The sequence below is a fragment of the Anolis sagrei genome, chromosome 1, assembly GCF_037176765.1.
Source record: "Anolis sagrei isolate rAnoSag1 chromosome 1, rAnoSag1.mat, whole genome shotgun sequence".
NCBI lineage: Eukaryota > Metazoa > Chordata > Lepidosauria > Squamata > Dactyloidae > Anolis > Anolis sagrei.
The window spans coordinates 245,670,032-245,696,398 of record NC_090021.1 but is presented as its reverse complement, the minus strand read 5'-3'; the positions used below and the strand labels follow the sequence as shown (position 1 = coordinate 245,696,398).

The window sequence follows — 26,367 nt, the reverse complement described above, 5'->3', positions numbered from 1 at the left end:
AAGTTTCCTCAGAATATTGTGTGTTGGTGGCAAAGTCTCTGCAGCCCCCAAACATTTAAATTGAATTTAAATAATAATCCGTTACAATTGGTGGGACACAGCAGTGGGATCTCCAAGCTAATGGTGATCTTCTTTACATATTAGATTCCCCTTTCTCTTTACGGATGATGAAAGCGGGGTCAAAAGAATTTTAGGGCCATGCGTACAAACTTCTGTGGGAACATCCACTTATGAGCAAGTAGGAAGGATTCAATTTTTTCAGGATAAACATGAACAGCAAGTTTGGAGACCATTCATACATGTTCACAATGTCTCATCCTGGAAACCATTCCATTTTGCAAGTTAGGATCCTTCTGTACAGGGCAAAATCTGACAATAAACGGTATTTTAATAGGTGATTTGTGTCCCATTTTGTGGCTGCACTTTAGGGGGAAACCACACCTTTTTGGCTGGGGGTTGGCCATGTCAGAAATATTAAAAATTAACCAGGTATTTTTAATTACAAAAATGTGAGTCAAGCACTGAAAGGGTTAAATGGATGTAATGACTCAGCAAAAGCTGCAGTTCAATATGAGCATGTGTGCCTATTGTTTAGTAACCCCTCAGTCTGAGAGAGCTCTCAGTGTGAGAGAAACCTCTCTGTGTGAGAGAACACCTCAGTGGGAGAATAGGTCTTAGTGGTAGTAGGCCTCACTGTGGGAGAAAGGCCTTAGTGTTAGTAGGCCTGATTGTGAGGTAGGCCTCTGTATGAAATGGCCTTGTGTTTGAAGTTCCAGTGTGAAGTTTGAACTTTATTTGTGTTATAGAAATCTTGTTTTTGTAAATAGTGCAACCTTATTATTTTGCTAAAAAGAAAAGCCTCCCAAGGAAGGTATAACATTGGCCTGTTTTTTTAAATCACTTTGTGCTACTGGTGCTGGGTCACGCTGTTGCTGATAAGTTACTCTGCTGTGCATTTATGAGGAGGGTCTTTTGTTAATTAGTCCACTCACCCAACAAGAGTTATGGGCTCAGTATAACCCAGTCTAGACCAATGCAGACCAGTACAGACCATATTGAGGCTAAAGAAATATGGCAATGACATTTCAAGTACATGGACTGCATTTTGAAAGGTTGAATGCCAGCAATTATGCCACACAATCATTTAAAATGATTTTTTTCTTGTTAAGAGACAATTTATAGTCAGCAGAGGAGAATCCCCCAGATAAAGAAGGAGAAGAAGATGATGATAAATTGAGGCAGATCAGCATGCCAAGGAATGCCCAAACATACACTGAATGTTGGCAAAGCCTAAAAGAAATTTACCTCAGCCCATCAGCAGGCATGAACATTTTGCTGCTGAGAAAATTATACAATTTAAAACTTCAGAAGGGGGAAGTGTTACAAACCACCTGCAGCAGATAAGGACTCTGTTTGTGGACTTGGAAGAAAAGGGCATGTGTTACACTGAAGAAAACAACTTATATTTTGATTTCTTCATTATCCAAAGATTGGGACATTTTTTGTTATGCTATGCAAAATGTGGATGATAAGGATTTAACCCTTGATTATGTGTCTTCAAGGCTTTTAGAGCAGAAAGGAGACTAAACTTTGTGTCATCCTGCAAAGAAGACCATCAAGTAGCTACTACAAGAAAAGCTAATGAAGCTGTGAGTACCCATGATTAAACAAGGGTACTCAGTGTAAGAAAATGTTTTGGGTGTGGAGCTGTAAGTCACCTAATAAAGGATTGCCCCAGAAATCAAAAGGAGAAAAGAAGAAGAAGAGGAGATCACTTAGGCTACCAAAGACAACAAGAAAGAAATGACCACCATACTCCATTTACTGTGCTGAGGGAAGAAGATGCCAGGAGTGAAAGGAAATGGCTTCTTGATTCAGCTTGTTCTGAGCACATAGTAAATTCTATGGAGTTGCTGTTTGATAACAGGAAGACCAGAATTGGTAATATTGTTCTGATAAATGAAGCCCATGAAAAATGCAATTGGATTGTTAAAGTGTATATTCTATGTTTAAGGAAAAATATGGGCAATGTGTCATGTGTACCAGAATTAAAATTTTGTTTATTAAGCACAGCCAGGTTAAGTTGGGTACAAAATAGAATTAAATGCACAAGGATTTAAAGTGTTTTTGAATGGTGACGTATGTGCAGAGGGTGTAGTTCATGAAAACTTATATGTTATGTTGGATAAAAGGGAAGAAAGAAAATATGTTACATGTTACCAATACTGAAACATCTCAATGCATGACAACTGTGTACATTATTTGCATAGAAACTTAGGACATGTTAGTTTTCAAAGCATTAGAAAACTTGCAGAGGAAGCAGACCTTAATTTAAAGAGCTGCAAGAACTTTATTTATTTATTTTATTTACATTACTTTTCAGCCCGGAGGTGACTCAGGGCGGCGTACAAATTGGCAACGGTTAGATGCCGTATATAAATGCATTTTATAAAGTTCTTAGACTGTGCAGTATGCTCTAGGGTTAAAGTAAAAAGATACCCTATATCTAAGTTTAGCAAAAGAACATCAAAAAGTGTATTGTCTTTTTTCAAAGTAAAACAGCAAAAACAACAGGTCAAGCATGGGTCCTTGGTATTAAAATCCTGGGTCTACAGAAGCGCAGAAAAGAAAGATCAGGCCATATTTTGACAGTAAGACGCTAAGTGTTTCGTCTTTACTTTTTGACTCACTGCTTCTTGGCCACCAAGGCCCTCCATCCTACAGAGGGCCAATTGCAAGACCAGCATTATTTCAGGAAGCCATAAAGTTTGTAGGGCTGGAAAAAAAGACTGGTGCTGCCGAGGCAATTGGCTGTCCAAATGGATGTGAATGCTTCTTGCTTGTAGTTATAACTTCCTGAGAAATATTTGGACAGAAGCAGGATGTCATCATAGATGGATCAGTGCCATTTGATCCTATCCCAGCATATCTCAAACTATTCAAAAAAAGCTTTTGAAAAAGGCTTGACCTAAATAAAAAACACCTGTTTCAATAACACCTAACACAGCACTAGAGCACTGAAGGACTACATTGCCATACATCCTAGAGCAGGGGTCCCCAAACTAAGGCCTGTGGGCCAGATTTAACCCTCCAAGGTCATTTACCCAGCCCCCATCCTAAACTTTAGACTTGGGGTTAGACTTGGCTTAAGGCTTAAATGACTTGAAGGCACACAGCAACGACAATCCTAATTAACTTGACTATCTCATCAATCAAAAGCAGCCCTACACTTCTCATTGAAATATTGGTAAGTTTATGTTGATTAAAATTGTTCTTCATTTTAAATATTGTGCAGCTCTTTCATTCTTTCATTATTATAATCATTATCATTATTATTATTGCATGGCAAGTAAGATATGTGAAGTGTGCATCAGAATTTGTTCATGTTTTTTCAAACTACAGTCCAACCCCCCAATAGCCTGGGGAGCCATGAACTGGCCCTCTGCTTCAAAAGTTGAGGATCTCTGTCCTAGAGTATCATTTATGAAATCTATCTTACATTCCACAATATTTATAGAGGGCATTACTTTCTCACTTCTACCATCCAGAATAATGTGAAATATAACACTACCCATTTTTTTTGTGTCAGAAGAGAAACTGCAAGTTGCTTCTGGTGTGCGAGAATTGGCTGTCTGTAAGGAAATTGTCCAGGGGATGCCCAGATGTTTTGATGTTTTGTGGGAGACTTCTCTCATGCCCCTGCATGAGGAGCTGGAGCTGACAGAGGGAGCTCATCTGCACTCTCCCCAGATTTGAACCTCCAACCTGTCAGTCTTCAGTCCTGCCAGCACAAGAGCTTAACCCATTGCGCCATGGCGGGCTCACTGCCCAAAATGATTGAAGGGAATAGAAGCAAGCCTGCTATAGTGCTTAAACAAAATCAGCATAAAAATATTTTGGTCAGCCTGATCTGTACTTTGTCATAAAATCAACACTTTTCATGCTGCTTGGTTTGTTTTTAGTGGGTTTTTAAAATGTATTTATGGTAGCATAGGTTTGTGTTTTCAATATGCTTTTCTCTCAGGAAGAGATAAATATCTCAGATATATCATGCTTATATCTGTCTCCTATTAAACTAAAGAGGACTTTGGCTAGTCTATACTTTAAAATTTACACTGATGAATAAAGATTTACAAGTATTTTTTTCTATCCAGCTCTTACTATAACTCATCTAACTGATGAAATCCACCTAAGTAGAAGTCAGTTAAAATTTATTGCATGACAATACTGCCCCCTTGTGTTAAATTGCACCCAGTTCTGTTTCAGGGGATTTAAGAGGTGCCTCCCAAGTCCTCCTAAGGAGCATGTTCCCTTTCCCCACTCCATGGGCACTACAATCACTTCAAAATCTACAATAATTATACTTTTTTTGCTAGGGCAGAAATTATATGAAGGCAAACTGAATTTAGAGAGCAACTATTTATTATAGGAAACAATAGTTTTATCCCACTGAGTGCCAACTGCAAAATAAATAAAAATGGGCACGGTCAGATTCTAACGTCATGTTGGGTGCTTTCAAGTCATTTCAGACTCAGGTTGACCCTGAGCGAGGGCCGGGTAAATGACCTTGGAGGGCCGCATCCAGCCCCCGGGCCATAGTTTGAGGACCCCTGACCTAGATGGTTGCAACGTTTTCCATTCTCAATATTTCTTGCTTACTTTCATTTTCTTCCTTACTTCAAGCCAGTGCTTAAAATTGACCTCTTTAGTGAAATATTAGGATTTTTGTGCAGTAAAATTGGGCAGTGAAAGCCTGCATCATTAGAACAATTCATTTCACTTACACTGTTCTTCTGACCAGGTCCTCAGAACCAGAGTGTTCCAGGAAAGTTTACTAGACCAGTTTTCATTTGGTCCAAGGGATTTTCCAAGATAGCCTTATCACTATACTCTGAATATGAGGCCCACATGACAGCCAGGCATTGGTGAGAAAAACCATTGACAACCAGGAGACTTCAGTCTTGATATTGTAATAGTGACTTTCTGTGCCTTCCCTTAATACTACTATGCAACACTGTAAAAAGTGGTGCCTCCAACATAATGGGCCATGTTTTTAGTTAGTGCACCAATAGGTTATTAGAGACATAAATAAAACAGAAAAGGTTGGCATAGAAACTGCCTCAGAAAAGTGTAAAAAGACAGTGTGTAACCATCTCGTTGCCATAACTATGAGATATCTTCATTCCCATTCTAGGATACCCATTGTCTTTTGAGGCTTGGCAACTAGCTTGATTTGTTTCTTGTGATATTGTCAGGACAGATGAACCCTGATAGGTTTTCCTGAGCTCTGATGTTATCACATTCAGCACATGATTTATGATTGGCATCTCCATCAACTAAAGAAAAGAGCCAAAAGAATGAAACTGAGGTGATAAATACCATGCTGAATCAGCATAGTGTATTAAATATTAATACACTAAAGAATTCTGCAGGTATGGTAGGGGTTGCATCTATACAACAGGAGCCCTGTTTCTCTTTTCCAAGGAGCAGTCCCCTCCTTTCCAACTACTGCTTTAAAAATGACCACAAAATCCCATGACACATATGGGTCTCTACCTCACATTTTTTCATCCAATGTTTTTACCACAATACATTTTCATAATGTAAGTTGCTTTCCCTGGTGATGTATGGAGAGTTTCAAAATAGTCAAAAAGGCCAGTGCATCTTTTTTAAAGTCAAGTCATTCCAAAAATAAAATGGGTTTAATATTTATTTTACAGTTTCAGGAAAACATATCAGAATGGTGTAGAAAATGTCAAAGCACACCCTTTCCTTCCCCTCAAAATTTGATTTGGCAAGACTGGTGTGTGCGTGTGAATATAGTTTCTTTTCTTTAAGGAAAATTAGAAATAACTGTGATTTTAATAAAGACTCATTTCCATAATAGCAAGGTTGTGGATAAAATGCATTCCATTGTTATTATTTAAATGTGTGCTTCAAATTTGATATGGGCAGGTTTGGTTTCGATTTCTAAAATGAAGAGCAGATGGTTTTACAATAACTGCTAAAATCACTTGAGTTTTATGGCTGCTCAGTAGCTGCTCCCCATTTATTGCAACTGAAGCCAATGAATTAGGAGTGCAACTGCTCATTGCAGTGATTTTCTCATTCCCACCAAATTCAGTGAGGAATTCTGGGTTAGAAACTGGATGCAAAATAGGGGCTTTATAAACTTATCACCTGGATTGGATAAGCAATCTTGGTTGCATTAAGGTCTTCATGAAATGGAGCAATATAACCCTAACAAATTATTCATTTGAGCTCCCATAATTCTTGCATTTTATAACTTTATATCTTATATGGAATAATGAACACCCTTAAAATCACATAAATCATTTTCAACTGAGGCAAAATAACAGATTTAGGTTAGTACTGTTGTAGCAGAGCCTGTAAGTAACGTTGCAAGTGGTAGTATGGGTGGCAGAAGGGGTAAAAGGAGTGCTCGTGAGCAAGAGTTGGATGAGGAACAGCAAAGGAAAAGGATCCGGGACATACTTATGGCACCTACCGATGAAGACTCATTCGAAGGGTTTTCTGATAGCGAGGGGTCAATGAGAAAGGAGATCCAGGGGAACTAAGAGGGTTACTCAGGAGCAGGAGTAGGATGAGGAGCGACAAAGGAAAAAGATCTGGGATATACTTGCTGCTCCCACAGATGAAGAGTCATTAATGGGTTTCTCTAGGAGTGATGGGTCTGGGAGTGATGGGGATGGGGATGACACACTGGATTAGAGTAAAGTACAAGAGGTACAAGATGTATCTGCTCAGCCAACATCTAGTGACACGTTTGTGGGGTTTTCTGGTGGTGGGGATTGGCAGTTGGGAGATACTTCTGAGTCTTGGGGAGATCTAAGTCTTGACAGAAGTTGGAGGAGTTGGAGGGTTGGGCGTCGGAGTTCACGTGTGGAGTCAAGGACAGCTGTAAGAGATGATAACGGGTGGAGGTCAGCTCATCTTCGGATGATGTGGTGTAAGATAAAAGTAAGCCCTGAAATGGTGAATCTTTGCAGAAGGCAAAGTGTCGGTTACGTTTGTGTATCGTGTGGTTTTGTCGCTGCCTGTTTTCCTGTTGGGCTTTGGGTCTGGGTTCTGCAGCCTGGAGTTCTGTTCCTGTGTGTTTTGACTTGCATTGACATCTTGTGAGTGTGGATTTCTCCCTTCCTGAATTTTGGACTGAACTGACGACAACACTGCTTGACGGACTTGGTAACGACGCTTCTTTGGACTGCTCCTACAATGACTTCTGGACTTCGGCTGGCTTCGGTTTCTCTTTCGCTGGCTTCCGTTTGCTGTTAACTGTTTGTGTGCTGCACTGTTTGTTTGCTGCCAAGTACTGCACTTTAATCCGGATTTTTTCTCTGGTTAATCCAGATTATATTTCCTTTGACTTTTTGAACCAAGTTTGGTTAGTTTTTTGAGTTTTAGCCAGAAATACTGAAGGCTAAGTGTTTCTGAGCTTCTGTTTTTGTTGCAATAAACTTTACTTTGGAACTGTTACTGTGTGTGGCTCTTTAAGGTGTCTGTGTCTCAACAAGTACTGCATTTTAGCTGTGAGGTTTGGGAGGTCAGAGTCCACAAAACTCACCTGCTTGCATGGGCTTCCTCCTTTTATTTCCAAAGAGGAACCCAGTTTAAATTCACAGGGGCAATAGTGTGTGTAAAGCAGGAGGAAGTGCCTAAACTGAGTTTTTGCTGAATTGTTTTAAATACCTTGCCCAGCTAGGAAAAACAAATTGACCCTGTTGGGCTAAGGACAGTTGGAGTAACTGTATGACCAAATGTGACACTTTAGTTCCAAAGGAGGGGGAAGAAAGATGAAGGAGACAAGTGAGAGAAAGTAAAAGAAAAGAAGGGTGTATAAGAAAGGGATAACTCATTCTGTTGTATACCTACCTCGCCCCCCCCCCCATCTTTTTTTTTAAAAAGCATTAAGCCATAAATAAATTGCAACCACAAATTGTTTCTTGGAGTACTAGTTGAAAATAGTGCTACGTGTAATGTTTAACATAAAATGCTAACTATATTGTATTTAGCGTCATTGTCGTCTAAATACAACTTTTTAAAAATGTCCCTTCTCATTTCTCTTCTAAAAGCTTAGTGTTTGCATATACCCCTCTGCTTGGTGTTCAAAATAAACACTAGTAAGTTGGTGTGTAGGCAGCTGCTCATTGTCCTTGCATTAGATGAGCCCCGTGCTTCTCAATAAGTAAGCAGCTGGAGTCTACTTTAATTACTTAACATCAGTCAAGTTGTATACCAACTCCTGGAGAACAAGGAAGCTAATATTAATCTACAATGCGAAAGAGGCAGCTCTCTTGACTACTTGAAAGAAGCAGAATATCAATATACAAATCTATGTTTACGCTACACAATGCATTTTGGTTTTATTAGAGGTAAAGCGTAAGTGACATTCTCTTCTCTTGGGTTGTGAAAGTCCAGGTTTCTCCTTGTTCATTGTTGTTGATCCATACTTTTAGAAAACAGCATTTGCAACAAGATAGATTTCAGTGACTAGAATAAATAATTAAAAGCATGAAAACTAATCCGGTTGTCATTATTCTACTACAGTTCTGTTGACGGATTATAGGGCAGGCTCCTATTTCTTGTCAGCTCTCCCAGACAACTTGCTTTTAATGATACAGCCTCTCCTCCACCAATTCATTATATCCAATGAATGGAAATGACCCACCTAACAGACAGCTTTTAAAGATTCCCTCCCTTCTTTTTCTGTGTATATGCTTGCATAGTTCCTAGCTTGAGAAAAGCATGGGGAAAATTATTAATTGTACTGCTTAATGTAGCCCAAAAGACAACACACAAGGCCATTCTAAACACTACTTTCACTAACTATATTGTGAAAGTAGGAAAATGGGAATGGTTGAAAAGTTAGTAAGGATTGTTCCTCTTGTGATAAAAATAATAATTACTTAATGCAAATGGAGGGAGAATCAAACTTGCCTTGCAGAACATTTCAAAGTATAAGAAAACAATTTCTTGTTTCCTCTTCCCTGTTTTTGGCTACATGATTGCATTGTTTACTACTGTTCATGTCTCTTCTGCAATTAATGATAAAGTTGTCTGCCTGAAAATCACTTTTTAAATGTTGTTAGCTACAATGCAAACACAGTTGTGATGTCAGCAGGTCAGTCCTTATATCTTGCCACTTGAAAGTAAAAAAAACCTGTATTTGTTCAAACTTTACAAGGGCCTTTAGAAATAAGAGAGGAAGATAAAAGCAGGAATCATTTACAATACGAGCCATCCAGTCAATGTAAATAAGGATTCCACTACCAGATGAGTACCAATGTTTGTTCTGGAGAGCGCACACCTTTTAAACCCAGGAGATGTCCCCAAATCATGGAGGTTAAAGAGAGTTTTTTGATACTTAAATTGTGATGAATTTGTAAGAGTACAACAGTGATTCAAAATTAGCTTGTCATTATAGTTCTCACCAATCTAACATCTCTTCAATGTGAGATTTTATAAAATCAGGATTTTATTAAATTATATAAAAATTAATTATCTAAAATAACTTCACATTTACTCTTATTTATTTATTTATTTATTTACTTCGCTTATATACCGCAATTCTCAGCCCAATGGCGACTCTTCTTGCACATTTTCCTTGGAAATATAAAACTATACAAACACCAGTAATATTTTTTAAAAAAAATCTGTTTATTTAAAAAGCTAGCTATTAATTAAAAGCTAATTTTAAAAATTCCCAGAAAAAAGAGACTTGAATATTTAAAAAATCCACAAGAGGAAAAGAGACATTAAAAGATTATCTTTTACTGGCTGAAAATGCTAATAAGGTTTTTAAGCAATAAAATGGGAAGGAGATGCAAAATGGAACCATTCTTTGCTCTCATTTCATGATTTTCCCAATTAGTTATAGACACAGTTGGAGTGACTGTTGCGACTTTTAGAGGGATGTTATTATTTTAGATAGCCATAAAGTATTGCATACCTGTATTTCTCATATTTATCTTGGGCGGCTTTACATGGACCCTTTATTTTATGGTCAATCTGGAGTGGCAAATGCTCCACTGCTCCACTATAGTGGAGTGGGAGGGAGTCCTGACTATCTGCTGAATGGCTGCCCTTACAATCCCTCCTGTTCATGTTGTTCTATGGTCAGCAGGTACAACTTTTCTACTGTCCATTGCTCATCACATGAAGTGATGTTGGCCAGGGTGCCAGAGTAATGCATTGGGGTGGGGGGAGGGAAAATAAGAAGAAACACCCCTCTCCTCTTTTCCAATTGTCTTGTTGCTCCAGCTGGTATCACTCCAGTCAACAAGCTATGGATGTGAGCCAAGTTACACCCACTTGCCATCTCAAAGACAAGAATAGGAGGGGAACAGTGAGTACCATCCTTTGTTCCTGGGCTACCCAAGTTGCAGCTATTTCTGTCTTACACAGACTTCAAGTTGTGTTTTAGTTTGGATTCTCACAGAGCGTTCAGAGTGACCAATTACATTTGTTAATGTAGTTCAAGGCTACGTTAAGCCTTGGCCTATGTTAACCTGAATTAGCTCTGTGTATCATTTAGCCACCATGGAGTTGATTCACCCCTCCTTTGGGATAATGGGTCAGTGCAGATATGTCCCTTGCTAGGTAAAGAAATAGAACAGTTCAAGGGGGTTAAAGCACACACATCCCTTTGTTTATGTTTTAAACCTTCTTTGAGGAATATGTGGCACACTCAGGATAGATTCATGCAGAGTGTGTTTATGATCCCAAGTCAAATGTGGTGGAAACACATTCGTGTTATCTCCTTGGAGTGATGCCAGTTTTGCTATATTCATCTGCCAAATCATACTGTTTGAGAGTATGACCCACTGAACCAGGTTCCTTCCACTTTCTAAGTCAAAGGTCTAAGTTACAGACACCCTGTGGTTAGCTGTTGCTGCTAGAGGGCAAACATGGGTGCAACAAACATGAACAAAAGACCCCATGACTTTCATGAGATTGGGCCAAGTTCTGAGACCATAGCGTAGTGCCAGAAGTTGTGGCAGCAACACTAGTTTAGACCTTGAACATTGCAGGAATAATTTACTGCATCCAGTCATGAATCTACCTCCATTCTCTAAATGTGGGCATGCATACATCATAAATATAGTCAGTGACTGAGGCAAGGAGACCTTGGAGGCACTTGTATCCAACTGTTATTTCCACAAGTCTGCTGCTGGCTTGCTGCTCCTGGTCCTGTAGGATATTCCTGCCCTACTTGTGATGAAATAAACAAGCACCACTTGCAAAAGCTTCTCTATGCTTCTAAACTAAGTGGAAACAGAGGTTTTAAACACATTCCTTAATCTGATTTTTACCAGGCAAGTTTCCTAATGGTACAGTAGGTAACCAATATCTTTGCCAGATGATTTATATTACTTGTCAAAGAGAAGTAATTTTATGCTCTCAGGTGAAATCTGTTTGCAGATACTTTTTGCCAAGCACATGCCTCTAATTCACATAGTGACCCTTACTCATGCCTTTGTGGTTATGGAATTATGGGGTTTCCTTTTATATACGTGTTCATTTTCATGGTCCCTGGGGCATATTAATTTATATGCAGTTCTGCAGTCCAAAATTCAACAGCACATTATTCTTACCAATTCCTTCTTCTCTGACCAAATGTTCCCTGGGCTGTAAAATATTCTCCATGCTGCTATAGAGCATGAACCACTTTTCCAGCTTGAACTGAAGCTAAATTTGATCTAACATTTTAACTCATTTATATGGATTGGCTAAATCTTTTGGTACATATCATGCAGTGCTTGAAAATACTTGCATTGATGTTCTACCAAGCTAGCTTATTAACTCTGAAGTATTATTGGTTCTATGAATTACTTAAGAAAGAAGGAAAAAAGAACATTCTAACACAGAGTTACAAGAGCATCAGAAATATTTATCTATGACTTATCTTTGGAAATAAATCCTCTTTTTTCATTATGACAACTTAAGACTTTCTTCAGCCAAAGATTTATGACTAGAAGCTACTTGGGTTTTTATTGTATTGCAAACTGCATAATCTGTACTCAATCTTCTATTCTGTCATTGTTTACTGGATAGATAGAAATACAAGGGATGCATCTACATGGTAGAATTAATGCAATTTAAAATCACTTTTACTGCCGCGGCTCAATGCTATGGAATCAGGAGAGCTGTAGTTTTGTAATGTCTTTAGCCTTCTCTGCCAAAGAATGCTGGTGCCTGACCAAACTACAAATCCCATGTTTCTACAGCACTGAGCCCTGACAGCCAAAGCCAAGTTTCTATTTAAAAAATTGTACAGGTCTGTGCAACTGACTCACATGATCTGCAATGTCATTGATGCTTCCGAATGAATTGTTGTATTCTCTTCTATATTACCTTATAAGTGGGATACCAGCAGTGTAATCACAATGTAGCATGTTAACAGAAAAACTGTCTGAACCTGGAGCAGACCCATGAAGCCACATGCCATTACTATCTTTGTAACCCATGAGACCTTCAGGCTCCCCAGATCACTCTCTTGTTTTGGTCAAACAGGGGATACGTTGTCTCCCTGGGAAACCTGAGGAATGGCAATGCATCTTTTAAAAAGGTGGAAAGGTCCTACTGGACGTCCTTCCATTTCTAATTTAGTTTTTTTTCCTATGACAAATATTTACCTTATAGTTTAAAATGCCAATTTCTTCTTTCTCCTCTCTGTACCCCGCCTCTTCCCAATCTTAGTTAACAATCTAGCCTCATTATATGTTACTGTCCTTCACATATGTCTAAATCATCTTCAGAGTGGACTGTATATTGATCAAAACAGTCAAAACATACTTTTCAAGAAAAAATATGTCTGATCAGATAACGGTTTGAACCCAAAGTTCACACAAGTAACATAAATAAAAAATGGCTTCCAAACTTCTTCAAATGTATTCTTTGATTTCTCTTCTTGATAATCTCACTTTATATGTTAGCTTTTATTATAGACCACACTCTATTTATTCATAGCTGTACTGACAGACCTTCTAATGTTTTCCATTATTTCATCATTTCTAATCTTCCAGCACTTAACACAAGTGCTGTAAGATCTTTATTTGGCAATCTTTCATTTTCTTTCTCAAAAATGGAAATGAAAAGTAATGCTCCTCTAAGCCCCATTGCACCATTTAACATTTAGAAAACCACCCATTCTACAAAAGCAGAGATGGACTTCTGACTGCTTCAGGATGTTGTTGTCCTCCTACCACAATTTATTCAGTCATGTTTCCCGCATTTGGGGAAATCTCAGGGATCAGTAAACCTGGAGTGCAATGGATAAGCCGCTGCCACCGCCATTGCCTTTTCCTCCTCCTCCTCTTCTTCTTCTTAATATTGTTATTTTATTGCATTGCAATAAGTCCATGGCAAAGGTCCATGGCAAAGTATTGGCCCCTGGGGCCCTGCATGATACAACACTCTGTTTTTTTTATATCTACATGATTGTGAAAATGAAACAAGAATCCAAATATTCGATAACAGACAACCAGACATTTTGCTGAAATGTGGAACGCCAGATTTAATGACTAGGCATTATCAAAGAACCAAATGTTTACAGCAGTGGTTCCCAACCTTTTTTTGACCAGGGCCCACTTTGACTAGGGACCACTTGACCAGGAACCACTCTCTAACATTAGTACCAAAAGGGTTACAAATCAGGTTTTGGTCAACTTTAGATTTGGTTTGGGGTGCTGCTTCAGAAAACTACATTGAACAGACCACATCAGCTCTAGTTTCTGATACAGAACATATGCCATGAGCAGCAATAGGGAAGAAGTGGCTGGTGGTGCAAAAGGAATGGAAATAAATGAAATAAAATAAAGAGGAGGGAGGTTCACGAGCCAGATTTTTGTCATCGCAGTCCACTGGTAAACTACTGGTTTACAGGCAGAATGATTGATTATTTCACTCAACAATATCTAATGAACAAATATCATCAAACATTATATATAAACCATAATCTGGAATCACTGTTACCATAATCGAGGTACTTCTCAAACTGTATATTTGCTTGTTCAAGCACATACTGATTAAATTTTTCTGATGATAGAAAAATGTGAAAATCTGTGACTTACTGTGAGATGTGTGTTATTGGAGTCAGCAATGTTTCACCCTCGAGGTCAAGTTCATCAGCAAAGCTATTAGTCCTAATGAATGGCCCCGTGTTTACATCTAAAAATGGAGAGTTCCTTTTCACTGTGGAAAAGAAATAGGCAAGTAAAAAATTAAACTGCTTCGTTACCTATGTAATTTAAGGCAATGCAAAAAAAAATTCAAAGATCTCAAAGGAAATTTAGGGTGAAACAATGAAAATGGTAAAGGTAAAGGTTTCCCCTGACATTAAGTCTAGTTGTGTCTGACTCTGGGGGATGGTGCTTTTCTCAATTTCTAAGCTGAAGAGCTGTCATTGTCCAAAGATATTTCCAAGGTCATGTGGCCAGCATGACTGCATGGAGTGCCATTACCTTCCTGCCAAGGTGGTATCTATTGATATACTCACATATGCATGTTTTTGAACTGCTACGTTGGCAGAAGCTGGGGCTAACAGTGGGAGCTCAGCCTGCTACCCGGATTCAAACCAGTGACCATTTGGTCAGCAAGTTCTGCAGCTCAGTGGTTTAACCTGCTGCATCACCAGCAGGCCCAAAACAATGGAAAGACAGACTCAAAGAGAAGCAAATAAGATTTTATGTATGATAAACAGGACCAGATGATACCCAGATTAGAGACTTTGGGGAGTTATTACTTCTCCTAATACAAGTCTGCTATAATATTACCTCCTTTGTGAGAATTATCTGCTCCGAGACAGAAAGTAGAATTTTGTGGACACAAGTCCACTCAAAATGTTAAGCAGAACCAGGAACCCTTAAAGACATTCAATGTTATATGAGCTGATATTATAATTAAAACATTAATTCTTGGATTTAAATATGATAATGCTTGGTATGCCATAAATTTCCTATCAATACAGTTGCCATGAAATATTGTACTGGCCTCCCCCTGCCCCATATAGCCAGTGTACTAAGTTGTGAGAATCTGGATTGAAGCCTTCCCTTGGGCATGAAAGTCAACCTCTGTGTTTTTCTTATAGTGGTCCGCACCAAACTCTTCAGAAGAAAAACAGATAATAAATGCAATGCATGCACAGTCAAGCAGGAGTGTGACAATGGAAAGTGAAAGGTATTTTGACAAGTCTCCCAGGGAAAGCAGGGAAAGTCGTGTTTTAGACAGCATATCTGGAGCTGTTCTTGCACTGATTTCTATTAGACTTATGAACTGAAATGAAGGATCACAAAGATTGAATTTAAACACCTTGAGTCCCAGAATGGAAAAGTAAAATTCCTCAGATCAGTGGACACAAGTTGCTTGTTGACTTATGGTCAGGAATTTCATGTGTTTTTCTAAGTGAAAGAATACTCAGAGAGGTTTTTACCAGTTCCTTTCTCTGAAATAAAGCCCACAATACCTGGTTATTTATTTATCGTGTCAGAAGCGAATTGAGAATACAGTTATAATGTATAAAATACCACGTGACATTATACTAAATGTCCTTTGACCAGAAGCTGAGCACTTGGAGTGCCTCTGGTGTTGCTCTAAGAACGTCCTCCATTGTGCATGTGGCAGGGCTCAGCCTGCATTGTAATAAGTGGCTTGTGGTTTGCTCTTCTCCACACTCGCATGTTGTGGACTCCACTTGGGAGCCCCATTTTTAAAGATAGGCTCTGCATCTCATGGTGCCAGACCACAGTCTGTTCAGCCCCTTCCAAGTTAACCAACCTTCTGTGTGCCCAGGAGGGAATTTAGCCTGTCACTTTTGGACTCTTGCTTGATGACGTATTCCTGCGAGTATCTCCATAGATCTCAGGAAGCTATTTCTTGATTTAAGGCATTGGCGTGCTGGCTGATATCTGAACAGAGAATGGACCAGAGATGTCAATGCCTTGGTCCTTTCATTACTGGCTGCTACTTCCCGATTGATACAACACCTGATACTCAGTGGTGGTCTCCTATCCAAACACTAGGGATGACTTAACTTCAGACAAGATCTGATGTCATTAGAGTATTTTGTTGTTGTTATTGTTGTTGTTGTTGTTCATTTGTTCAGTTGTTTCCTACTCTTTGTGACCTCATGGACCAGCCCATGCCAGAGCTCCCTGCCGGCAGTCACCACCCCCAGCTCCTTCAAGGTCAATCCAGTCACTTCAAGGATGCCATCCATCCATCTGGGTCGGCTGGCCCTTCTTCCTTTTTCCTTCCATTTTCCCCATCATCATTGTCTTCTCTAAGCTTTCCTTTCTTCTCATGATGTGGCCAAAGTACTTCATCTTTGCTTCTACTATCCTTCCCTCCAATGAGCAGTTGGACTTTATTTCCTGAAATATGGACTGGTTAGATTTTCTTGTGGTCCAAGGCACTCTCAGAACTTTCCGCCATAATCTTGGTTTTCTTGATGTTTAGCTGCAGCCCAGCTTTTGCGCTTCTTCTTTCACCTTGATTAGAAGGCTCCTCAGCTCCTCCTCGCTTTTGACCATCAAAGTGGTATCATTTGCATATCTAAGGTTGTTAATGTTTCTTCCAGCAATTTTAGCCCCAGCCTAAATAGGCACCACCCACAAGAAATTATACACAATATCAATATAAATAAACAATTAACGGGATCCCAATTTCAACACATATATAAGTTATACCCATAAGAGCTCTGAGATTCCAGTTAATTATGATTTCAGTGGGTCTCCCATTAAGTACAATAAACTTTATTGAAGCCAAGAGGCATCTACAGTGTAGAATTAATGCAATTTGACATTACTTTAATTGCCTTGGCTCAATAATTTGGAATCATGATGGCTGAGTGTTTGTAAGGCATAGCAGACTTTGGTAGGCAAGATTAAACACTTTCTAAAACTACAACTCCCAGAATTATATGTCATTGAGCCATGGCAGTTAGGTATCAAGCTGCATTAATTATGCTGTGTAGATTATCTCCAGGGAAAAAATGTAAAAGTTCACATGAAGTGGAAAGTGAGAGTAATAAAAGGTAAAATAATTCCTTTAAAATAATGTCTTATTCCCATGATCTTGCAAAGTGTGGCTTTAATGCAACATCTTTTTATTTTCTTGACATCCTCAATAAATAGAAAGAGCTTTTTGCCCAGAACAGGATTTACATAAAGAGGACTGGATAAGGGGCAGGGTAACTTGCTGAAAGACAGACCATTTATGTTCTTAAGGTAAGAATGTCTTCCAAATAATATTGTTTATTGGGCTTTCCTCCTGCTGCCAATGTTATTTCTCATGTTAAAAGCTGGGAACAAAAATGACAAAGCTGCTTCTGTGTTAAAAGAAAATGATGAGATCCAGTGAGATGGAATGGGAATGAACAGAATCAGAAAATCTGGAAGATGTAATCTATCAGGGTGGGGGGAGGGGCAATGGGCAACCAAAGTGATAAGGAAACCATTCCCTATAAGGCAGCTGGCTATGTTTTAGCCTGGAGAAGGGAAGATTAAGAAGGTACATGATAGTCATGTTTAAATATTTGAAAGAATGTCATCTTGAAGATGGAGCATGCTTATTTTCTGCAAATCCTGAGACTAGGGCCCCATCTACACTGATCAACTAATGCAGTTTCAAACCACTTTTGAAGAAAGTAGTTTTGCGGTGCAAATGGTTGCATAGGATGGTGATTACACAAACCACAGAACACTGCTGCACATTAAGCGCTTTCTTTAGCATGCTTTTGTGGTAGTTTGTTGTTTGGCACTGAGGTTTGAGGCTAGCTTCGAACTGCATTAGCCATGGATTCAAAGAGAAGGAAAAGGGATGTCACCTGAGCATTAGGAATATCTTCCTGAAAATAAAATGTGTTCTACAATGGAATATGCTGCCTCAGAATGAGGTGGAAGCTTTTTAAAAAAGAAACAGAGGCTAGATGGCCATCTGTTGAGGTTGCTTTGATTGTGCTTTTCCTGCATGGCAGGAAGTTGGACTGAATGGCCTTTGTGGTCTCTTCCAACTCTAAGATTCCACGAGTCTATGAAACTGGAAAAAGCTTGAAGTGAAAACAAGTTGAAATTTGACAAGATTTTATCTGAGAATGTGTTTTTAATTTATGGAGCCGTAAAATCAATTAAACATTCTCAATAGAAGGCCATGGAAAATGGAAATATTATTTCCATTAGAAAATCCTATTTTACTTGGTGTGCATCTGTGTCTTCCTTGATTGATTTCCTGGTTATTTATTTATGCACTTGACTTACAACTCTCTAACCAACCTAGCCATTAGTGGCAGATTATGGTTAGCCAGAGTGTTGCAGATTGGCATCCTCTGGTGTATATGCTGTATTTTTCTTACTATTTTGCCCTTTTATTATAAAATCTGAGTTATAGAGTCGCATGTTTCATTGGCAGTAATTTCTCAGCACTTGAGAAACAGTGTTTTCAGAAATAGACATAATTACTTCTAGTGAAAGAACCATCATTGGCTACTCTACACCATATTTCCATTGACCAAAATCTAAAGGGCTCATTCCATAGATTGATGTTTTGCTACTAGCATCTATGAAACCTGTTCTATATGGTTGATAAATTCCCTGGAGTCATTTTTTCAGATGCTGCAGAGATTTTGGGCAAGAGAGATGAAGGTTGATAACTTGTCCAACACTAGCCACTGTAATATTATACTTTTTGTCTGGTATTATACAACCATGTAGAACATCTACATACCAGTGATGGGAGTCTGAACCCATTTGGTTGTGCACTGAACAAGAACACAAATCAATAGATTCAAATGGCAAGAAATGAGTATTCAACTAAACAATAGGAAGTACTTGTACACCACGCATGGGCAAACTTTGACCCTCTGGGTGTTTTGGACTTCAGCTCCCACAATTCCAAACAGCTGGCTGTTAGGAATTGTGGAAGTTGGTGTCCAAAACACCCAGAGGGTCAAAGTTTGCCCATGCCTGTTCTAAAACTGTTTGGCAGTAATAGAAATTGTCTCAGAGGATAGTGAACTCTCCTTCTTTGGAGGTGTTTAAGCAAAGGTTGGATGGGCATCTCTCAGGAGTGCTGTAATTGAGTATTCCTGCTTGGCAAGGGTTTGGAATGATGGCCCTTGTGGCAACAAGGTAAGTTGAGGGGAGCACAACTGTTGAAAATTTCCCAGTAATAAAAGGGTGGATGGTACATATTTTGTAGTCTGTTCAGAACCTTCAAGTGGTCCAACGGATGGCAAACAGACTGCTTAAAGTAAAAGCACTTGAATACAAAGATCTAGACATTTTGTACAGATACTGAAACCTTTAATCATGACAAATGCAATGTTGGACTGACGTGTTAGCCCCATAACAGTGAGATGGGGTAGGAAAATAAGGGAGAGAAATTGTCATTTGTTTGGTGTTTCAAGTATCCCCATTCAACAAAAATGACATATCTGCCTACCTATGTGGGCTAGTAAAAGAAGGAACAGAGAACAGTAAGCCTTACCAGGCGTATGTAGTAATTTAAGTCATATGGGGGCACTTGAATGCCACTTTCGGAGCTGTTATGTCTCCCCCCCCCCAATGCAACACCCCTCCATGAGGGTCTCATCTGTGTTACCAGTGAATGGATGTTCTGCAAGGTTCTCAGGTTGGAAGATCAGACCTGGACTTGCTGCAGTGGTGTCCATCTGAGGTTCCAACTGATGGAAGCCCTGTTGGTTAAGAAGGCTGTCATTGAAAACATGGTTGAATGCTGCTGAGGAGAGATGACCCATGTTGGGGAAGTCATGGAGAAAATGCTGGCAAGGGTCCAGAACTGACTTTTCAGGGGCTTCAGGAGACCCGTGGGATTTCATGCACTGGATGACAGGCTGGAGGGGAACTGCCTGGGTCCAGGGTAGCCTTTTTCTGTCTTCTACCCTCTGACTATTCGCAAAAGAGTCCACTTTCTGTGTCTTCAGAGTTTTTGAAGGTGGCAGACATTCTGGCTTCAAGGTAGAGTTTGGAAGTGAGAGGTTATCCTGCTGCGGGGGGTGGGCTTGCATCATGGCCTGGGACTGACCCAGCATTTCTGCTCTTTGTGCTTCCAGCCACTGATGTTTGACCTGCAGCTCCCGGTGCCCCCGGTGGCGCAGTGAGTTAAACCCCTGTGCTGGAAGGACTGAAGACCAACAGGTCACAGGTTCGAATCCGGGGACAGGCGGATGAGCTCCCTCTATCGGCTCCAGCTCCTCATGCGGGGACATGAGAGAAGCCTCCCACAAGGATGATAAAACATCAAATCATCCGGGCGTCCCCTGTGCAATGTCCTTGCAGACGGCCAATTCTCTCACACCAGAAGTGACTTGCAGTTTATCAGGTCACTCCTGACACGACCAAAAAAAAAAAAAGCTCCCAAATCTCTTCTTCCTGCTTGGAGGTCCTGTGCTGCTCCCGCATGGCACTCATCAGGTACAAACTCTCGTCATGAATCTTGGCTAGCCATTCTGTCACCAATTGCTGTAATGCCACTTTCAATTCTGACTCCAGCTTTACCTTCTGTGCTTCATAACATGTCTTAACCAAGCTTATTTCAATCTTCAGGTGGTCCCTCTCTTGCCGGACAGTCTCCAGTTCACTCCCCAGGACTTGGACTTTTGACTGCACAAAGGCCAGGATCCACAGGATATCTACTGACTTTTCAGCTTCTGATTGGGTGATCACAGATTGAGAAGGTCGACACTTTTCCTCTGCACCAGAAGGGTCAATGAGCTGCAGTTCCGCCCAACTCTTCTCGTTTTCCAGCTGGCTCCAGCTCCCCTCCTATAGGGCCTGGCGCTGCTGCTCCAGTTGCCTCTCCTACTGGGCCCAGTCCTGCTGCTGTTCTTCCAGTGTAGCTTGCAGCGCCTTGACTAGCACGCATTTGATAAGAATAACCAACTGTGTAGCAACTTGTTTTATCTTTCGGTTCTTCTGTTCTGTTGCTGATATTATGCATTGCTAACAGTTATTTTTTATGGCTTAACATTAAAATGTCTGATTTTGGTAAAGACATACATTTGTTCTCTATACCTTTGAAAGACAAGATAATCCTAATCATCCCCCTGATGGCAAAATGCACCTTAACAATTCAACATTTAAGAGAAATAAATCAAAGAGATTGAAGTTTTACCTGGAGAAGGGGGAGAACTGGGAGAAGGCTGCTCTGCAGAAAAGGAGGACCAGGAATGCTGTCGAACTGAGATTCAATAGGTGAAAGAGAGGGAAAAACAGAGTGCAAAGGACACAGAAACAGAAAGGGAGATAGTCAACTAGAGAAGCAACACAACAACTCAAGCCATCAATTATTCATTTTTTAAATGGCTTGATATATATATATTAAAATACAATTATCTAAATGGCACTAAGATACCATGGTTTGTTTCTCTTTCATACAATATAAAAGTATCAATAAGAGGATTCCTGCATCCTTCAACTCTACCAGCCAGACCTAACAGGTTTTTTTTGGTGCTGGGCCCTCTTTTTGCCTCCCCCCCCCCCCCTTTTGCATCGTGTCGCACTTAAAATGCTGTATCAGTCTTATTTCACTATACTAATGAGGTAACAACTTCTCCTATCTTGGGGAGATGTCAGTGGATCAAGTAAGGAAGGGCTAAGGACTATGTCCAGAGATGGAAGTCCCCATATTAAAAATAATTTTAATGTAATGTTTAATCTTTTTAAAATGGTTTTTTATTAGTTTTCTTATCAACAATCAATTTGAAAGGAAAAATTGGTAAAGTTAGAGATATAGGTAAAAAAAAAAAAGGGAAAGGAAAAACTTCCAATCTTCTTCACCATGGTATTTTCTATCCTAGTCTTAATTGTTGACTTTATTTTATTTTGCCATCCCTCTTCTTTTTTTGCTGGGGACAAGTTCTCTTATATTCAGATGCTCTTAGATTCAATTTGATTATATTATCCATTTCGTTTTTTTCTCTTATAATATCTCACTGAAGACCAGTCCGTTGTTTTTCTATGTCCTTCTGTGTGTTTGTTTAGTAATTGGGTTAAATTGTCCATGGACATTATGTCCACTATTTTAGACGCCCATTGTTCTCTAGAAGGGATTTCTTTTGTTCTCCAGTGATGAGCATAATTTATTTTGGCCACCGTCTGCAGATAATTCAATAATCTAGCTTTGGTTCCCCCCCCCCCCCCCCCAAATTCTGTATAGATAATGTTCTGGTTTTAACTGTAAATTTATATCTTAGATATTTTGTATTTCTTCTTGAATTTTTTCCCAATAGTTTTTGGCTATTTTACACGTTCACCACATATAGAAGAACATTGCTTCATGCTCTTTGCATTGCCAACATTTGTTTTGGATATTTGGATAGCATTTCGACAGTTTCGGTGGGGTAATTTACCATTGGTACATCATTTTATACCAATTTTCTTTTAAGTCATATGAGTAGGTAAAATTGAGTTTTTGATTCCATATATTTTCCCAGTCTTGTTTTTATTGCATGTCCAATGTTAGTGGCCCATTTTATCATGCATTCTTTTGCAAATTCTGTTTCCGTTGACCATTCTAAAAGGTTTTTTTTTTTTGGTAGATTCATGCTATTAACTTCTTTTGTGTTGTCATTATCCTGTCCCAAAATGTATCTTTTTCTGAAAAGCCTATTTTATCATTTTTAATGTAAAGCCATTTTAATGTAATGTCTCATAATTTGTTTTTAGGGTTTACATTGTAATGTTTATTTATGTTTTTGTTTTAATGTCTTAATTGATTGTTTTTGTTTTTATTACTCTTCATTATTCTGTATTATTTGATGCATTTGTACCTATTTTGAGGCATTGAATGTTTGCCTTTTTAAGTGTAAATCACCCCGAGTCCTTCCGGGGAAAGTGGGTTGTCTAGAAATAAAATGTTGTTGTTGTTGTTGTTGTTGTTGTATCATCTTTATGGCTGCCTTTTAAAGAAAAAGCCCTCACCAGCTGTTTATAACTTTAGCTAACAATTTTATGACCAAACTATATATATAACAGTAATTCTAAATTAAATAAACTATTCACATCTCTATTGATTTTTCCCTGAACAGCACCGGAGGCCATGTGTAAGGAACTGAATCTTATGATTATTTCTGATTAGGTAAGACATACATTTCAGTTCCAGTAAACTAAATGACCTGAAAAGTTACACACTAAAGGGACTATCCATCAAATATTTTTCTCACTGATTTCAATGGGAAAATTGAGACATTCTTAACCTTTCTCACTGAAGCATGAGACTTAAATGCTAAGCTTTGGCTATATCATGATCTAATATTCTCCCATTTTGTTTTATCATAACAAAAATATGAGAATTACATTATGAGATAAAATAATTTAAAAATGATAAGAAACATAAGAAGTATATTGAAAATATTATTAGAAAATATTATTATTATTATTATTATTATTATTATTAGTAAACACTTTAAGAGCTGTAAGATCTATAAAAAACAGTGGGATCTATTTCCAAATAAGCACTATGATAACACTTATCAAATAAAACCACGTATCAGAGAACCATTTAGCTTTATCGTATTTTATTTACAAAGTCTCAAACATGAATGAACAAGCAAAGGTTAAATGGCATTGAGTAAAGACTACAGATTAATTCAGGTATAATGATAAAAGTATAAAATGGAATGTTAAACATAAATCATGTTAATGAAACAAGACAACTAGATAACTATTTCCTATGTTTCTTCCTTAGTAACTTAATTTTGATAGTAGTCACATATTAAAGAATTCTCATATTCATTAGCCCCATTTCTATTGCAGCCTAAACAATTAAGTGCCGGGATCAGAATATGAAGTCTAGACTACTACAAGTAATAGGTTAGGTTTTTGGAGTATTGCATGCTGTAGATAAATGGAGCATCTTTAACTTACCAAAACATTTAAACATTCCTTTTTGTCCTGTATACTTGTAAGAGTTTTGAGAGAACAGAACACAGGGAGGAGGGGGAAAAAAGAAAGAGAATAGATGTCAGAAAGAAAAGGAACCCTTTGTTTCCAAGCTGGAGTTAGTACCTGCTTATAGATTACATCGCCCTTTAAATGGTGAAAGTCACAGTTAAAGGTTAATGTCAGTTGTGCATAGAAAGCAGTGAAAGAGAGCTATAACATCTTTTGTACTACATAGTCTATCCAGAAGCCCAGAACTGCATGTGAACTTTCTACTTGATATGCATTCAAATGTGGCGATCCCCATTGATATTTGCTTTCTACAACATGTTAAGTAAAATTGTCATTTATTTGTAGGAGAACTTGTCCAACTGTCTGTCAAAGAAAATGAAAAGAGAACCTTCAGAATATCCTAGTATGAACATCAGGTATACAACAAGAAACAGAAATATTTTACATATTTGATTTTGGTTTCACCAAATGGTCTTTTTTTTAAAAAAAGAGGATGTTGCAGAAAGCTTGTCAAGAAAATCAGAATATAATTCCAGCAATGCAGGCAACTGTTACAGGATCATAGGGTGCAGAAAACAACTCGGAAGCATGGCAAACTGGAGGAAAAACTGTCAAGCAGAGTTAGGCTTAAGACCTTTTCAACCAAAACATTAGCTTCCTGCTTGGTTACACATTCATACAGAATGCCAGAAGCTTCAAACATACAGAAGAAGCAAGTATTATTTTCAAGGGTTGCTACAAGCAAGATGGTTATTAGAAAGTGGTAGGGTTGGAGAAGAATTAAAGGACAGAAAGATAAAGTGTAATTTTCCAGATTATAAGGATGTTGAGTCTAGAGATCTAGAGGCCTGCCCCTTTGAAAATCCTCGATATGAAGATTTTCCCCTAGAAAATATTTCCAGACCACAAAGACTTTCATTATCAGAAGAAAAATGTTTTGAAACAGCCTGTTCACACCCATCCATCCACCTTCACTTCCACAGAGTACAGTGGAAGAGCACTGAAACCAACAGGCAGCAGAACAGAATGGCCACTGCAGTTTTATGGACCAATCCAGGTATTGCACCACTGAACTATACATACACAAACAATTGCTCTGATATCAATGAAGTCCGGTTAAATACCGTAGAGTTTCAGTTAACCAAATCTCAAGCTGCTAGACTCTCAAGTAACCAACAGAAATGTGAAGAAATAATATTTTAAATAAAAACTAAAATACATGTATAAAAACAGTAAAACTGTTATATGAAGTTAAGTTCGTCTTTAACTTAAGTTTCTCTTTATTTGTTTTCTAATATTAATATCATATCAATACAGAGTTTATGGTACAGTATAGTATGGGGTACAGAATTAGTTAATTAGTTTAATAGTAAATCTCAAGCAACCAGAAATTCATTTATCCAGAATCTATCAATCCCCATGGATGCTGGTTAACTGAGAGTTTACTACTGTACCTTTTAATACATGTAAATTCTAACTATAATTCTTACCAGAATTATCATAGGGATCCAAGTGAAAGTTGTCAGATTTCCTATCATCCACTGCATGGTCAAATGTGATTTGTGGAACAGGTAAGATTTTATCAGGAGATGTTGATCCATTGTCTTTTTCTGTCTTAAATTTCTTCTTTTTCACCTAATAAGAACAAGTATTTAAATCATTTTTAAAATACATTGATAAGAAGCTATTCTAATGAGTCTTATAGTGCACAGTTCATTGCAATAAGATAATTTAAATATGAAAACATCAGATAAAATATAAAGAAAATTAGAATGACTATTTATTGTAGGCAATAATAATATTATTATTCTGCCCATTCTTCCATTTCTTGGAGGGAGGAAAGAAGATATGATCTACAGTAAAAGGTCTTAAGTGTTGCAATCCAGGATATGGGCACCTGTATTTTAATAATTGTAGTATCACAGTACCTATATATTTTAAATATCCACTGGACTGCAGCCACTTCTGCCAGAGACTGCTGGCTTCAGTAAAATCTGCATGAGATGAGGGTCTGGTTTACTAGCTTTCATCTTTAGTGCCAAGTTGCACATAGTATTCTATGGCTTGATGGCTAACAATGGATTCAACCTATATTTGCAAATACAAACTATTACATATAAGCATTTAAATACTTAAAAATTGAATTCAAGAATAGTGGTATGAGAAGAAAACTCGGTATAGGGTCATCTTAGTCATCATAAGTTAGAAATGACTTGAAAGCACACAACATCAACAGCAGAAGTCACTCAGAGGAAACACCGAAATCTGATTTATATCAGCTTGGTGTTTGTCTCAGGGTTTGCAAAAGGTGTAGTCTAAAAGCTTTTAGACTACATCTCCCAGAATTCCCAGTCATCATGGCTACTGCTCAGTATAGCAAAAATCTAGATTGTAGGGTCAGAGCAGCTTGATGTATGTCATCATCCATGAAGTTCCT

The 26,367-nt window shown here is 38.4% G+C and overlaps 1 protein-coding gene across 2 annotated transcripts in view; it reads right to left on the bottom strand.

The window, feature by feature from the left end:
- Positions 1–26,367, bottom strand: part of KCNQ1 (potassium voltage-gated channel subfamily Q member 1) — a 371,634-nt gene that overhangs the window by 241,533 nt on the left and 103,734 nt on the right. Inside the window, exons 10-13 of one of the 2 annotated variants that reach the window (XM_060768420.2) lie at positions 25,421–25,565; positions 23,904–23,930; positions 21,151–21,216; positions 14,094–14,214 (exon numbers count right to left, since the gene is read on the bottom strand). In XM_060768420.2, the coding sequence (XP_060624403.2) occupies positions 14,094–14,214; positions 21,151–21,216; positions 23,904–23,930; positions 25,421–25,565 (359 nt within the window). The remainder of the gene's footprint in view (positions 1–14,093; positions 14,215–21,150; positions 21,217–23,903; positions 23,931–25,420; positions 25,566–26,367) is intronic. The other variant, XM_060768431.2, reaches the window with a different exon arrangement.